General features: G+C 38.9%; 1 protein-coding gene across 37 annotated transcripts in view; it reads right to left on the bottom strand.

Moving 5' to 3' along the window:
• The window catches only part of LOC108441086 (calcium/calmodulin-dependent protein kinase type II subunit beta), a 96,573-nt gene that overhangs the window by 64,754 nt on the left and 14,994 nt on the right, over positions 1 to 16,825 (bottom strand). For all 37 annotated transcript variants that reach the window (XM_037547110.1, XM_037547100.1, XM_037547118.1 and 34 more), the window contains exons 3-5: positions 5,700 to 5,759; positions 5,286 to 5,340; positions 4,677 to 4,742 (exon numbers count right to left, since the gene is read on the bottom strand). In XM_037547110.1, the coding sequence (XP_037403007.1) occupies positions 4,677 to 4,742; positions 5,286 to 5,340; positions 5,700 to 5,759 (181 nt within the window). The remainder of the gene's footprint in view (positions 1 to 4,676; positions 4,743 to 5,285; positions 5,341 to 5,699; positions 5,760 to 16,825) is intronic.

Raw genomic sequence — 16,825 nt, 5'->3', positions numbered from 1 at the left:
ACTATTGACTGAGAAATTGGAAATTTTCTTTTAGCTTTTAGCAACTCTGTAGAAAACACAACGGAAGACAGTTTATGTTTTCATGAGCACAGATTTTTGGAAGGCTGCAGCATAGCTTTGTCTCGACCACATTAAAAAAACATAAAAATGCTGCCTGGCAAAGCTATAGAATGCTCTGAAGCCAGACAATGTAACAGGATGGATATAAAATATGGAATACAAGATAAAAAGCATAGAGAGACACATATGCTTTCCTTAAAGCTGCGGATGGTGTGTACTGTGGCATTTAAATCTTCTGAGCCATCAAGATTGATGTAATATATCAGCCTAATGGCGAGGGGGCTTTATATCCCTTTAAACAATGCTTTGCCTTGGGATTGGGCATGGTGACTAAAAGCTAATGTGCTCCAAAGCGTCCTATTCTATTCGCTCTGCTTTTTCATAGAGATTATACACACCATATGTGCACAATTCAACACCTGTGTGAGCAAGACAACCTCAAAGTAGCAGAATTCATAAGGGCTGTCTGACTAATATTGCAACTATAATAATCTAACTATGGTAATCTAACTATGGATTTATCAGTTATTGTTTTTAAACAGTTTTAATAGATAAAACTTTTTTATTTGATTTTTGTTATGTTATCCTCAACCTCATAAAAGTTAGGTGTGAATGTGTTTTACGTGTTTTTGTTATTGCGTATCTGTTGCCGCAAAGGGTGGAAGCCGCAAAGGGTGGTAGCTGATCAGTAGTTTGGTTTCCTTCAATGTATTTTTGTGCATATTTTGGAATTTTGAATAAAAAAGACTTGAAGGAAATGGCAAATATCTAACTGAATTGCCTAGCCTTGTCTCAAAGTTTGTATGCTCATTTGAGATGGATATACGTTTGCTGCTAAAAAAGAAATATGAGAAATTATGACAGAAATGCATTTGCCAAACAAATATTTTAATATTTAATATTTGTTCCCTTTTTTGCCCCGTTGCTGTAATGACAGTGGACTAACAAACTATTAAATAATTAGAATGTATTCATACTCTTGTACAGAGCTGCTGAAAACTATTTCACATAATTTCTTTTGCAACATTTCAATTATACACGTGAATAAGCTACCGTAGCTTATCATAAGAGAACGAAACATTAAACCTTTAAATTCCTCAGAAATTAGTGATTCTCCACACATTAAAGATATTTATTTATTACATAATAAAACAAGCCACTGGCTCTACTGCTGAGATTTATATTGATTTTATCAGCACAACGATGCATTGGTCAAGCTCCAGGTATACAGACCCACAAAATGATTCTAACCAGACATGTCCACAGTTTAAAGTGTCAGGAGTGTCTGTGGCTATTCTGTCTATAATAACACTTCTCTCTCTCGCTCTGATTTCTAAAGCTCTTAACTGTTCTGATGAGAGGACTCCAAACAATAGCACTGAGGCTGGAAATTTAGATCCGTTGCGGGGGCGACGGCCAGTATCCGTGAGTAATAAACGAAGTGAATGGGATTTGTATGTGTGAAAAGGTGTGTATGTATTTTTGTGTGTCTGCATATGTGTGTGTGTGTGTGTGTGTGTGTGTGTGTGTGTGTGTGGAGGAAGCTGACAGTGCTGGGCGTGTGGTGGAGGCTTGAGTCAGAGCTGACACACTAATTATCTGTGTGTTAATTGGAGGCCTACTTTCAGCTCTCTCTAAGGAGGGGAGGCTGGGCCAGGGGACGCTAAAGCAAGCAGGTGCTGGGGGCTAGGGTGCAGCCCACAACGAGGGGTGGAGATGCTACTTTCTTCTGCACTCAAGGGATAATTGAATAGATATACCCATATATTTCACGGCTAGCTAGTGTCTGCTGGATGGGTAAAAGTCAAGCTGCATCATAGCAGTGCAAAGGTCTAAGAAATCAAAGTAAAAAGGCTATGAGCGAAACTAGCCTACACATCTGCAAATGCTTCAATTCATTATTAAGAATCAGTCACACTAGCATTTGCCAGCGACAGCTCATAAGCGAAATTATTTTCATTACATTAATCATTACAACAATAGAATTGGCGTGATGAGAGATTCTACGTTGCAGATTTCTGAGGCCCATCAATTTTGCATGTGAAACCTCACATAAAGTTCAACTTTGGTAAACTTTTATATGCAATAGTGCTGCCCTGTATATAGCAGCAGTGAAGAAATAAAATGGTGGAAACACTAATTTAATCAGCATCTGTGCATTAACCTACATAAGATACATATTACACCTGAGAAAGACAAATGCCACAGTTAGTGAGGATACTATACTTTTATCATTACTTTTGTGATTTCACTGTTTAAGGTCAGATGAGTAAGCCAGCTTGCTAACTGCAATGTTATCTCTTTGGCTAACCACAGCTGCACCAAAGTCATCCCAATGCTGCAGAACCGCACCAGTTATCTCCAGTTTTTTGCTACAGATCAGTACACAATGTTATCCTGTGGCAAGTAAATAGTTATTTGATAAACCTATGGTTAGCAAGTTAGCTGGCTTGCTAACTGCATTTAAATAGAGATTTTTTTTCATTGCCAATCTTCCAGACCAGCCTTGGTCATGAATATTACACAAACTGCAAATGTCCAGTGTGACTGCAGTGGTGAAATACTACAGTGTGAAATTAATCTCTATGTCACAAAATATCATAAATAGGCCTTCAGCTTGCAGTACTAATGCTGCATTCACATCATGTTGGAAACACTCGAATGACTGACGAAGTTGTATTTACAACGGGTAAAATCGGGATTCTAGATGACACAAGACTTTTCATTTTTTGTATGAGTGAAGCATTAAACTTGCAGTGAATGTGAAAAAAATATATAATGTATAATGAAAATATTTAATGAAGAAAATATATAATGAAATCTCTTCTATTAGATCTTTGTCCTTTTTAATATAGCAAAGAAAAAGCAGGATATGTACTCTCCAGACCTCCATGCTATCTTTTTCTATGTGGTGAGCATACTATGATGAAGCACCTAAACAGAGTTTAGTCATATTTACTAGTTAATCATCTGGTATAAAGGACCTTCTGATGAGAAACCACTGCTAACTACCTATTAAGCTGCCAGATGGGTAAAATGGTATATGCCTATATTATTTGATGTAAACTAAAAAAATGTAATTTAAACTCTTTTCATATGTGCACGTAGACAGGGATTACGTGACAATTAAACAGAAAGCTTAACAGCAAAGCCAAACATTTCTGTGATTTTTTTTTTGTTATAGTTGATTAATCCGTTTTCATAAGAGACAATGATTGTATTATTACTGTATTGTTATATAGAAAACTATATATTTGGTACATGACTCACAAATGAAAAAGCTGTTGCCCATTCATGCTAAGGACGTCAGGTCCTGTTTAACGTAATGTTATGGCAAATGTGAAAGCAGCATCCTGATAAAATACAGTTTAACCCTATCAAATATACGATCTGTTCTGAGACTTTGTTCTCTTTAACTAATTTAAATTTACAAAATCGTTCTGTGGTGAGCATGTTCTTTATTGTAAGTGTACGAGCCTATTCAGAGCACAACTCAGATTCATGAACAGTAAAATGACACTGACGTATGACTTATATTCCTATTCATGTGTTTGTCTGTTTCAAAGGTAGTTTGTCACATAAATAAAAATCTATTAATTTTTCTCATTTCATGTTTTTACATATAAGCTAAAAACAGCAGTGAGAAATCTAACAGGAAACCAGATTAAATGGAAGGAATAGCTACATGTCATTATTAAGGGGTTGAGAGCTGCAAGTGTGAATGACGCAAGGCATGAACACTAACAGTAAAGGCATGCCAGTAATTTACCGGGTTCTGAGTGTGAAAAGGGCTTCTGAGTTTGACAGGTGTGTTACACTGCGAAAATAATCTGTACCTCAGAAAACATCATAAACACTTTATCATCCAATTTTCTATGTAACGGAAATATGTACACATTATCAACAAGCCTACTTCTCTTTAAAAATATTAGCCGCAAACTCTAACAGGCCTCTTCTTTTCCTTTCCTCCAATTCTTATATTGCTTCCCTTGGCATCTCTCTCTCTCTCTCTCTCTCTCTCTCTCTTTCTCTCTCTGTGCATCTCACGCCCCCACAATACGCCCACGCAGTCAAATTGATTAAAATCCCTCTCCTGAGGGGTACTGCAGTGTGTATGTGAGTGTGTGCAAGTGTGAGTGGCTAGGTGCAAGTCTGTGAGAGCAGACAGGCGTCAAAAAGAAAGGGGGGGTGAGATGGAAGTAAATGAAAGACAAGAAAAACAGAGGGGGGGGGCTATGGAAGCAGATATCTGCTGGGTATGCGATGAGACGTTGACATAGCGCCACCGCCCACGCTGAAAACTGCCTGCCTTCTATGAGAGAATTGCTGAGCTACTGCTCAAAATATGATCGCACTGCTACGATCGGGAGGGGCAGTGCGATGACTAGATGGGTTTTAATGTATTATGCCATATGATGTATTACTGCAATGTGTTATTTGGTATAGATTAAATTCTGCATTACCATGTAATCCTTGCTACAACAAAAATATGTAAAACATACATGGAACTGGAAGGAGGTAGAAAATGAAGTGATTTGAAGATACGAGGGGTAAAACAAAAGGGAGTTGCAGAAAAGGGGTAAAGACGGGAGGTGGAAATGGAGAGAGCACTTTACCTGGCGTCAGCTTCACTGTAATACTCTCTAGCGACGATGTCTTCAAATAACTCCCCACCAGTGACCCTATAAGAAAGGGAAAGAGCAAAGCGTCATTTATGTGAACGGTCATTTGTCATGCTGGGCACATAAAAGCTTCAATTGCAGCTTGTGTGCTGGAGAAGTGATGATGAGTGCAACTGGTTTTGACATAGACATGACATTTTTATATGCTAGAGTGAGTGAGTGCTATGGTGTTAGAGAGAGAAAATGAGCGAGAGAGAGAGAGAGAGAAAGAGAGAGAGAGAGAGAGAGAGAGAGAGACTGTAAGCCGGAATGGATGGGGGAATCCTCTAGAAGAGACATCCCGGGGCTTCGGGGGGAAACCCCTGCTGCAGGATTCTCTTCAGCCGGGCAGCCCGGCTCTGTTGCCATAGAAACTAGCTCTTGAGCAAAGGGGAGAGCGAGGGATGCTTAGGAAGGGGTGGGTGAGGATGGGGAGAGGGGGTAGCGGATGAGTGCAGAACAAACGGGTGGGATGCGGGAAATGCGGTGAACGCAGATAGCAGAGAAAGGGACATATGGCGCAGGCAATTTTAATTATGTGCTGCATTCGGAACGTACACTTACAAGTCAAACAGGAGATAGTGGAAGCCTTCCTCTGATATACTGTCATGGAGTCGAACTGGGGAAGAAAGACAGAAATTAATGCATTATGCCGCCGGTTGTCCTCCGAGGCTGACATGCGTGCGCTGTAAATGCTCTTTTTCCATTTGCATAAATAGAAAAGTGGAGCTTAAGCACACAGTGTGCTAGGCAGTGAATAGCCTACTTTCCGTTCTCTCGTGGTCGGAGCTCAGCCAAGCTCTCTCCTGCTGAAACTGCAGATGCTCCTGCCTTGTTCTCAACTATGTGCCATTTCACTATGTTCTTAATAATACTGCTATAAACTATATTGAAATAAAGAATTTGAAAAACTCACTTAAGAATGAGAGAATTTGTATCAGAGGCAATAACAAGTCTGTGTTTACAGAGAACACTCACCAATGTTGGGGTGCTTAAGAAGACGACAGATGCGAGCTTCACGTTCGAGCTTCTGGTGATCTGTAAGGACAGGTTCAGTCAAAGTAAAAATACAATCAAAGGGGAAAATAATGATATAGCTACATGAACCACAGAGGAATATAAACCCCTCAAACTCTAAGCTTATTGTTCAGTTAATAATCTTAAGGCTTAGTATTTACTTACTATTCCTAATGAATTACAATGAACGCACTACTAAGTATACAGTTATGAGAGTGAAGAACTGAAGCCTGAACTTCCTGGCAGTCTCTTCGAAATGACCAGTGAACCTACACATGTCTTCTGAGTTTTATATGGAATGTTGACAATAGTGGTAAGTCAAAAAAATGCTTTTAAATGTAATTATTTGCCTGTATGTAACTGTCATGAATGTACTTACAAAAAACACTTGTCTCAATATTGTTATAAAACAATGTCTCACACAACAGGCAATGTACGCATAGCCATTTGTGTAATAACCTTTTCTCATGAAGCTTTAATAGGCTTTAAACACTCTAGATGCCTGGTTCCTATCACCACCCACTGTGAACAATTCTGTCTGAGTTTCTCTAGAAAGGTGCATTTCATATCCAAACCATGCTGAATGACTTTGTTTACACCCAAGCCATTTAACTATACAGACATGTTAAAAAATCTGTGGACTTCCTGGTTAAAAATGTTTAAAAATAATGTAACAAAACAACTATGAACTAATGTGCTGCTCCTGCTTAATTTATATTTCTGATAAACTTCAGCCAACACCCTCACTAAAGGCAACATTACGGCAACATTATCTTATAGTCACTATTAGCCACATCAGCATTGTTCAGTTCAACACTTCCACTGTATATTACCCCCGGGTCTGAGGTGGGCTGCATTTACGCTATGGTGCAGAGATACTACAGCATTATGTCTTAGTGCACAGCAGGACACCAACAATGCCAGCAAATGAACGCTGAGGTTGCTGTGGTATAACGGCTAAGCGAAAGAACCACTGACAGAATGTGGGAGGAAATCACTGAACACTCCCTACCATGAATAAAGATGAGGTTTACTCAACTGGCTCTATTGTTTGAAGCTACAATATATTTGACTACATCTAGTGAGCGTGATTTGACTACGCTGAGTTACGACGCAAAGAGATACATGCAAAGCACTGTGGTGCAGGAGTTAGCAGAAAAGTGCTGCATCAGAATGCTAAAATGTCAGAAAACAGTAGAGCAAAACAGACACTAGATGTCAATTTGTTAAAGGTACATTATCACTTCTGTCTACTACAGCATGGTTACATGCTTACTAAAACACCTGCTGAGTACTGTACTACACTGGCTATAGATAAGCTAAGGTCTAATAAGCGCTTTAACTGCTGTTCATTATTAGGCCTCTAGTAAGGAATTGTAGTTGAAGGTCATGCCAGTACAAATCACTTGAGCAGCTCCAAAATAGAGAGCGATCATTCATAATTTATAATGCGTGCCCTGTAGAAGCCCCTCAAGGTTCTTTTTTTAATCGGCCTGTGCTGGTCTGACATGTTTCTTCCTGTTAAGCTGCACCCTGCAGCTCCAGTGACATACGTAGTTCCTGCTGCGTGCCACTGTTGCCATTCATACCTATTCTTGCTAAAACCTGGCTTTAATTAATAAATGGACAAAAATTGTCTGTCAGTGATAAAAGAGGAAACTTCCCAAGTAAAATAGGTTGATGGAAAAAAAAAAGATTTACTGTGTTTAAATCAAAATCGCGATTAGAGTTTTCGAATCAAAACGGCTGCGATTTTATTTATAAATTATTAACAACATCTTACGTCCAAATAAAATGAGCTACCTATAAAGGTATTCAGCTAATCAGAAGCACCCAAACACCCTTATGACATGCAAGTACACAGCCAGAGCTGTTAAACTGGCAGATTGCATTCAGGCCATGAGAAAAATTAATATGCTAATCTTCCTAGATAAAAAAAATTTCAACAAGACCTTACCCTGAATATTGTGTGTACTGATGAGCCATACGTGCCACCAATGCAAGAAGTTAATTTTATTAGGTGGATGGAAATACCTACCACTTCAAGAATTCTCATTTGAACTAGCTTCTAGCTTCCACACGGTCATATAGCAACATTCAATTAACATATTTATGACACTTGTGACAGGCATAGATTTGAACCGTCCTAGTTAGCACTAAGTGCTACCATGCTAATAGACCCACACAGTAGCGATGCAGGACTTTCTGGCGTTGTCTCCAACTCATGACTCTTGTCCCTGAAATCGATGGAGTCCTTCATTTTAAGCAAGACAACACTAGAGCTGTTGATAAAGGGACACAGTTGATGTAATAAAGTAGCTACTGACTGATTCTACGCTTATGTCAATATTGTGCAACTGCATCCTGCTGCGTTACGTCAAACTCAAAAACAATTAAATGGAAAGGAGTGCATGATTGTGAATCTACTGTTCAGTAAATGCTAAAGCTTCAGTCTAACACCAATTTCTAACCGTTAACCAGTGCTGCTAACCAGGAGTAAGTAGCTGATTAGCATTAGCTGAGCAAGCAATGCTGCTATCACTGCTTAGCACAGAACAGTTTCAATTCTTACAAACAAAAGCTTTACTGACACAAGTTTAGATGATAATGACTCAACTCTGAGGGAGCAAAGTCAAGCAGCTAAAACTGGCACTGTGGTACCTGGAGCTGTAGCCTCCTAGCTAAGGTAATGCTAGCTGGTTCCTCTCTCCTAGCTAGCTTAGCTTAGGCAATGAGATCCAAACAGTACAGCCTCAGTACAGGTCTGAATCTACTAACTGGTGCTCTGATATTGCAAATGTAAAAGCAAATGAAAATGGTTACAACTTAAATAAACATTAGGGCAAAATTAACTGATTGGTGTTGGAGTGACATTTTTATGTTGTGCAATTTTATGTTGTGCAGGTCAGTGCAACAGCAATATATATTGAGTACTTTCTGGCCTTGAAGAATATTATATAGTCTAGTAGCTAATAGTGCAACACCAGTGCAATAGTAGTGTATATTGTGTATATGTGTATATATTTAGAAAGTGTATAAGAAATATATATATCACATCGTATCTACATTTTTGTCGTTTTTCAATTTTGGACATTATTTGAAAATACCCGTTGGGCTTTACATGGTCCAAAGTTATGTGGAGAAGAGTCTGGTACCATTGACTTACATTAAAAGCAAAGTATATTTTTTCCTTCTCCTCTAGAGTTACTATTTTGGAGTTACAAGGTTTTGTTCCATCCATCCACCCATCCATTTTCTAGGCTGCTTCTCCGTCAGGATCGCGCGGGGGGTTGCTGGAGCCTATCCCAGCGGTCATCGGGCAGAGGCAGGATACACCCTGGACAGGTCGCCAGTCCATCACAGGGCAGGTTTTGTTCCAACAGCATTATATATATGATTTTTTTGTGTAAATGTGATGTGACTGTAAACGTGACTTGATTTGATTCAATTTAGCCCAACGATTACATGATTTTAGTAAAACATGTGAACTATCAGGAAGGTAATGTACAAATGCATCACTTCCGTCATGACTGGCACCTCCCAGTTATCCATGTGCTTGTGTTTTGGTCTTCCATGTGCTTTTGCTTACGTGTGCTTTTTGCTTTTGTTGATCTTCCCAGTCTGGCCCCCTTGTTTTCACTCAGCCCCTGATTGTTACCACCTGTGTTTTCCACCTGTGTCCTGTTATCCCTTGTTATCCCTGTTGTATTTAAGCCCTGTGTTTTTCCTAGTTGTTTGTTGGTCTTTGTATTGTTTGTACGGTTTGCCCTGAATAAATCTTGCTTGTCTTCGCACATGGGTCCGCCTCCTCATCGCTCCACAACATTACAACTTCTCTGTTCAATACCTTGTTACTTTACCACTAACAGGCAGTCTATTTATCTGTATATCTCAAATTGAGTCTCACGAATCTAAAAAAAGCTCTTAAAACCAGGAAATGTGTACATGAACACATCAACTGAAAATAGAACAAAAGTGGTTGAGTTTCAACCCAAAGAGTACAGATAGGAAGAGCCCCACAGCAAGCCTTTAATAATCTTCTTTTCCACACCTTAACCTGCAAATAAGATTATAAATAACCTTTAAAATACCCAAAGTTTCTGCAAAAAATCAATGATTGGTTGTCTTGCCACCACAGAGCTCTACATAGCTAGGTAGCTAATGTTAATGACTGGTGATTGCCAAAATGGAAAGAGAGTGTTCAAATTACACTGAAAAAATGGCATATTTTAATTTTCCTACATGAAGAGCTTGGACAACATGAAGCTAACTTAGCTATATATTCATTGGTTCAGCACATTCCTGCTGTGATTGGATGAGGTAATGTTGGCGTTACCGAAAGGTTTGTCTTATATTCTGATTGGCTGGAATAGATCCAGTGAAAAAAAACATGTGGATTGATGTACAAGAAGTCAACGTGAGAACTGTTTCATAAACCCACAGTCAAATGCAGGCGGTCTGAACATGTGCTGCATGATGCATAAAAGGACTTGGAGCGAATCGCAAGTAAACACAGCCAATTCTACAAATAAATGAGTGGGAAAAACGTGTTTTTGAATCCCAAACTCATTTATAGAGTGATTAGTTATTTGTGAAATATAAAATATTTGTGCATCTCGCATTTTTATTATCAAATTTTGTTTTTTGAATCACATCATATTTAGTGGTAAATATCTCATTTTATTGTTGTGGATCTTGCGTGCTTTACTTTTTTCATATTATCAAAGAATCACCCAATAAATTTAACTTTCAAATGTTGTTTTTATGAATGTTGAAATGTCGATAATTTGAGCATTTTAATAATGTGACTCCTCGAATTTTTGCTCCTTCTTTTTTTTTAATCTAAGTCGAAGCTTACTGCTACATGCCAAGAGCAGTGCATGTATGAAGTAACTGACCTCATATCATTACAGTTTTTTCAAGGAACATCCTATATCAGCTGTCCATTTTGCCAGAAACCGCAAAACAGCTCAGTATTTGAAAGAGGAAGAAGCTTACTGTGATGCTCTTAACAGCAGAGCTAATGAAACTGGTTTGCTGGATTGCCAAGCTCCAGCTCATGGTGTGATTAAAACCCGCCCACCAGAAGCTGAAACTAGCCCAAAATTTGACTGCATTCAATTGCAAATGAAACTGTAAGGCTGTAAATTGCGTGCATACAAAACTGTGTAAAATTCTGAGGCAATCTGAGAAAATTTTATGTAAATCTATTTATCTGGTTTTATTCATTTGGAAAAAAGTTAGAATAAATAGAAATACACAAATAAACGATCCACTGGGATTTATGAGCCAGCGTTTTCCAAAGCCTAGAAATTTACAGTTACCACCCAGTACTTAGACTGAATCTCAATTGGCTCTCTTCTCCCTACACTCTTAGAAAAGATGGTTCTTTAAGAGATGATTCTTTTGTAAAAAGACAAAGGTCCCGTACAGACCCATGAACACAAAGAACCTTTTGCATGATTAAAGGGTTCTTTGCATCATGTTTTTTAGATTGATGGAGAATGAGCTGTAGATGGTTCTATATAGCACCAAAAGGGGTTCTGCTATTGTTTTGATGTCAAGCTTGTAACAGTACAAGAACCCTTTTTGGTGCTATACAGAACTTTTGCACGTGTCTCCAAATGCACTTAAGACTATGAATAAAAGGTTTGTAATTATAATAAGAATAAAACAGTTTATAGTTTGTTATATAGAAACTTCGTTCTGTACAAAGAAATACCAACTGGCAGCCTAATCATAACGTATGACAACATTTCTGAAAAATCTTTTTCCTGCCCCTGTCCCCCATAGCCTGTAGTCAGTTGAACCCAACGTCCCCCTCATTTTTTTATACTACGCATCCAAGAGCTTTTGTGCAATGTTGATATTACAGGAACCATCAAATTCAAATGAGTCTTAATCAAATCACTACTTATTTATTTACTCTGTGGTATCAGTATCCCGACCAACCTCAGATAATCCAGATCTTGAGTGTTTCAGTAAATGTTTGGATGCACCAAGACATTCTGACCCAATAAAAGTAAATCATTTCATTAAAAAATGATACATGCTGATTTCAACTACAAGGATTAATTAATGTGTTTATAATATCACAATATGCAGCAATGTAATCGCTATAATCATACACTGTACATATTACGCAGCCCTTGTCTGTAGCTAGAGTGAATAAACAAGAATAAGATCTAGAGGCTGTGCTTCTGTACCCAAGATCTAGGTTATGGAATCTAGAGCTTCATTGAAGCTGACGGTTCAGCCAGTGGCTAAGAATTTTTAGAGCGCTATCCCTAGTGCTCTAAATGTAATTGACCCAATATCTTCCTTTGGTGCTTTAGAATTAGGAATCATGGGAGATTTTAATCTAAACTGGCTCAATCGGGAAGCTGGTCTGCTTAAAGAAATGTGTACTGTTTTAAGGCATGAATAATTAATTCCCCAAAAACCCCTCCATCTAAATCTCTGACTTTATACTCACAAACAGACCCCCAAAACCTGAGGCTAATGCAGCCTCTGTCACTTCTGTACGTCATCACTTAACGCCTCAGAGCACTTTGGAAACCACATCCTAAACAAACGCTGAACACTTCTACCACTCTCTTTGGTCTTCTTTGGTCTGAACACTTCGGAGTATAAAAAGAGCTTTAAAGCTTTAGTTTCTTGCTTTTATAACTGCCTCCCTCAGATTGTTCCACTTGCCTTTTGCATAGTCTAGGCTATCCTTCACTCTGCTATGTCTGTCCTTGAAGAGCCCCTTCATGAACCTTTTTTCCTTACAGACATATTTGCCCGTCTTCCCCTTTGCCTCTTATGGTCATCAGGTTCATCAACTAAGGATATGTCATTATAGTTTTGTTTTTTTATCTATGCTTCCTATGGACCTGCTGCCTGCACCTCCCTCTCAAAACACACACACACAAACACACACACACACAGACACACACACACACACACACACACACACACACACACCACACACACATACACAGACACACTACTAAATTTGTTTAAACTGCTTTAAAAAATTAAAAGTATAATTCAGACCTTCGGTATTTACAAGGATTATGTTATGATCTATTTAAACTCAACACATGAATTGAGATAGTAATAAGCTAAATATATACAAAATCATCATTTACAGGGTGCTTTCTTTTGGGAGGTGTCAGTCCCAAACCCTAACCTCTAAATTTCAACTTGTGAAAAAAAAATATATTTTTTTTAATATTTAGATTTACCATGAGTTGAATTTTTAAATAACATTTTTTATTACCATTTAACATTTTTTCCCCATGTTTTCATGAAACGCATAGAGTTTTAATCCTTTGGCGGAGGCTTACTTTAGCCACACCCCTGTATTTTAGAGCAGGAAGTGAGACAGTATCCCTGTCCTTCATGGCCACATGTTGAGCAGTTAGACCTCACCGTTTTTGAGTAAATGTGTCCCAAAGTCTAAATAAGTGCATAACATTAAATATTGTCATTACTAAAACGCTTATTTTCTGTAATTAAGTAAATTAAATGATTCTCCGTGTGTACAAAGCTACGTGTGTACCTAACATTCTGAGTGAAAAGTACAATCTTTGGAATTGTAACACAAATTTTTCAGTTTCTTAATATTTGTCCACGTTTTGCCGTAATATCAGCATGCACTTCATCTGGCATGAAGTAGATCAGGTCCCTGTAACAGCTGTCTGAACATGAGAACAAGAGATAAAATTTTGCAACTGTGCACTAAATTTGCAGGATCTGTTAACTTATTTTCACTTAGCAAATCAACAAAACAAAAAAAATGACTAGGACGGTTAACTTTTCAACATTTTAGAGTTCAAGCTTTGTCTTGAGTGTGATATGACTGGTGTTGTCACAGCACAGCCACAAAGGAAATTACTTTTATCACTTGTAATACGTTTAACACAAAGTTTAACATGTGAACTTGGGGAGTGGACGTGGTTTACACACACCATCAAGACAAGTATGAAGTGTGCAAACACCTAAATTCTGCCTTGCCCTGCCACCTTTCAACAAGCTTAAACAAATTAAGCCTGTCACAATCATGATTTTTAGTGACAATATCTTGACATATAAATAACTGCAGTTAATAATTTGTCTTTTTTGAAGGACAATGAAAGTATATTAAAGAACACATCTAAAGTGGCTTCTTCTTCTTCTTTTGGCTGCTCTCTTTAGGGGTCGCCACAGCAGATCATCTGCCTCCATCTTGCCCTATCCATTGCCTCCTCTACTTTCACACCAACCATCTCCATGTCCACCTTCACTACATCCATAAACCTTCTCTGAGGTCTACCTCTTCTCCTTCTACCCGGCAGCTCCATCTCCAACATTCTTTGCCCAATATATCCACTATTCCTCCTCAACACATGTCCAAACCATCTCAACCTGGCCTCTCTGGCTTTATCTCCAAACTGCTCCACCTTCACTGTCCCTCTGATCTGCTCATTTCTAATCTTGTCCATCCTTGTCACTCGCAACGAAAATCTCTTCATCTTCATCTCTGCCACCTCCAGCTCAGCCTCCTGTCTTTTAGACAGAGCCACAGTCTCCAAACCATACATTATAGCAGGACACACTACTGTCTTGTAAACCTTCCCTTTCACTCTTGCTGCTATCCTTCTGTCACACATCAGCCCTGACATCCGTCTCCACCCACTCCATTCTGCCTGCACCCTCTTCCTCACCTCTTTTTTGCACTGTCCATTGCTCTGGATGGTTGACCCAAGATATTTGAAGTCATCCACCTTTACGACTTCTACTCCTTGCATCTTCACCTTTCCACCTGCTTCCCTCTCATTCACACACATATATTCCGTCTTATCTTAACTGACCTTCATTCCTCTCCTCTCCAGTGCAAACCTCCACCTCTCCAGATTCTCTTCCACCTGTTCTCTACTCTCACCACAGATTACAATGTCATCTGCAAACATCATGGTCCATGGAGCCTCCTGCCTGACCTCATCTGTCAACCTGTCCATCACCATTGCAAACAAGAAGGGGCTCAAAGCTGATCCCTGATGTAACCCTACCTTCACCTTGAAACCATTTGTCACTAACACTGCACACCTCACCACTGTCTCACTATCCTCATACATGTCCTGCACCACCCTAACATACTTTTCAGCTACACCTGACTTCCTCATACAGTACCACAGTTCCTCTCTTGGCACCCTATCATATGCCTTCTCTAGATCCACAAAGACACAATGTAGCTCCTTCTGACCTTCTCTGTACATCTAAAGTGGCTAATTTGGCTAATTAGCTATCTTGCATCCTAGCTGTCGATGCTCAGTAGCTCCCAACTGAACACACAAACAGTTTGAGTTCAAATAAGCAAACATCTCTCACTGCTGTCCTCTGAAAGTTTTTCTTTCATTGTCAAGAATTTGCCTCAACCGAACTGACAAAAACATTCCCAGCTAACATCTACAGAAAATAACAGTGGTCAGTTTAAGTAACTGCAGTTAGCCAAAATCACTGTAATCGGGCAACTGGGTATTAATCTGATCAAAACCTCAAACACATATTTTTAGCTTTGATATGATTTTTGACACTGAAGTCAAGATTTGATTCAGCATTTTACATCCTGATTCCACAGAGCTGCAATTATATACTACATAGACTGGGCTGTCCAGTCTGTGTAGTATATCCCTGCCCCCCTTCTTGTGCAGTATGTCCCAGTCCCACTCCTTGCCCACTTTACTCTGATGTCTAATTCTGATCACTGACAAATGTTTCCATGCGAAACGCATAGAAAATGCATGGCATGCCTATAGAGCAAGCTATCCTGTAAATACTCCAGAAGGTTGCTGGCTTGATGACAAGCTATCATCAGTCTCCTGTTAAAGAACAAATGAAGAAGCTGAAGTTTAAAATAAGGTTCCTTTCGTACAAAAACGGGTTTTACATACAACCCCAATTCCGAAAAAGTTGGGACGCTGTACACTACACTATACAAAACAAAATGCAGTGATGTGCAAATCATTTAAACCTTATATGTAATTGGAAATAGTATAAAGACAACATATCAAATGTTGAAACTGAGAAATTGTATTGTTATATGAAAAATATATGCCCATTTTGGATTTGATGCCAACAACATGTTCCAAGAAAGTTGGGACAGGGGCAACAAAAGACTGGGGAAAAAAAATCACCTGGAGATTAATTGGCAACAGCCCAGTAACATGACTGGGTATAAAAGAGCATCTCAGAGAGGTGGAGTCTTTCAGGAGTAAAGATGAGGAGGGGTTCACCACTCTGTGAAAGACTGCACCATCAAATAGTGCAACGATTCAAGAAAACGTTTCTCAACATAAAATAGCAAAGAGCTTTTGCCTTTCATCATTTACAGTACATAATATCATTAAAAGAATCAGAGGATCTGGAGAAATCTCTGTATGTAAGGGATGAGGCCAAAAAACAGTATTTGCTGGCCATGATCTTTGGGCCCTCAGACAGCACTGCTTTAAAAACAGACATGATTCTGTAGTGGAAATCATTGCATGAGCTCAGGAACACTTCTGAAAACCACTGTCTGTGAAAACAGTTCATCACTACATCCACAGTTGTAAGGTAAAACTCTAAAACACAAAGAAGAAACCAAATATTCAACCAAATATCAGCTTGTTATCAGTGCACAGTTCAAAAGCCAGTGTTCATGATGGTTTAGGGGGGCATTAGTGCACATGCCAAGGGTGACATGGACATCTGTGAAGGCACCATTAATGCTGAATGATATATACAGGTTTTGGCAACATATGCTGTCCACCAGACGATGTCTTTTTCAAGGAAGGCCTTGATTATTTCAGCAAGACAATGTCAAACCACATTCTGCATATATAACAGCAGCATTGTTCTGCATTAAAAGAGTCCACGTGCTAAACCGACCTGCCTGAAGTCCAGACCGGTCACCACTGATAACATTTGGCACATTATAAAATGAAAAATATAGCAAAGGAGACCCAGAACTGATGAGCAGCTGAAATCCTGTATCAAACCAGAATATAAAAGATTTCACTTTCAAAACTACAGCAGCGTCTCCTCAGTTCCCAAACACTTACAGAGTGCTGTTAAAAGAA

Source organism: Pygocentrus nattereri, chromosome 18, assembly GCF_015220715.1.
Source record: "Pygocentrus nattereri isolate fPygNat1 chromosome 18, fPygNat1.pri, whole genome shotgun sequence".
Taxonomy (NCBI): Eukaryota; Metazoa; Chordata; class Actinopteri; order Characiformes; family Serrasalmidae; genus Pygocentrus; species Pygocentrus nattereri.
This window is presented reverse-complemented; position numbering and strand designations above follow the sequence as displayed.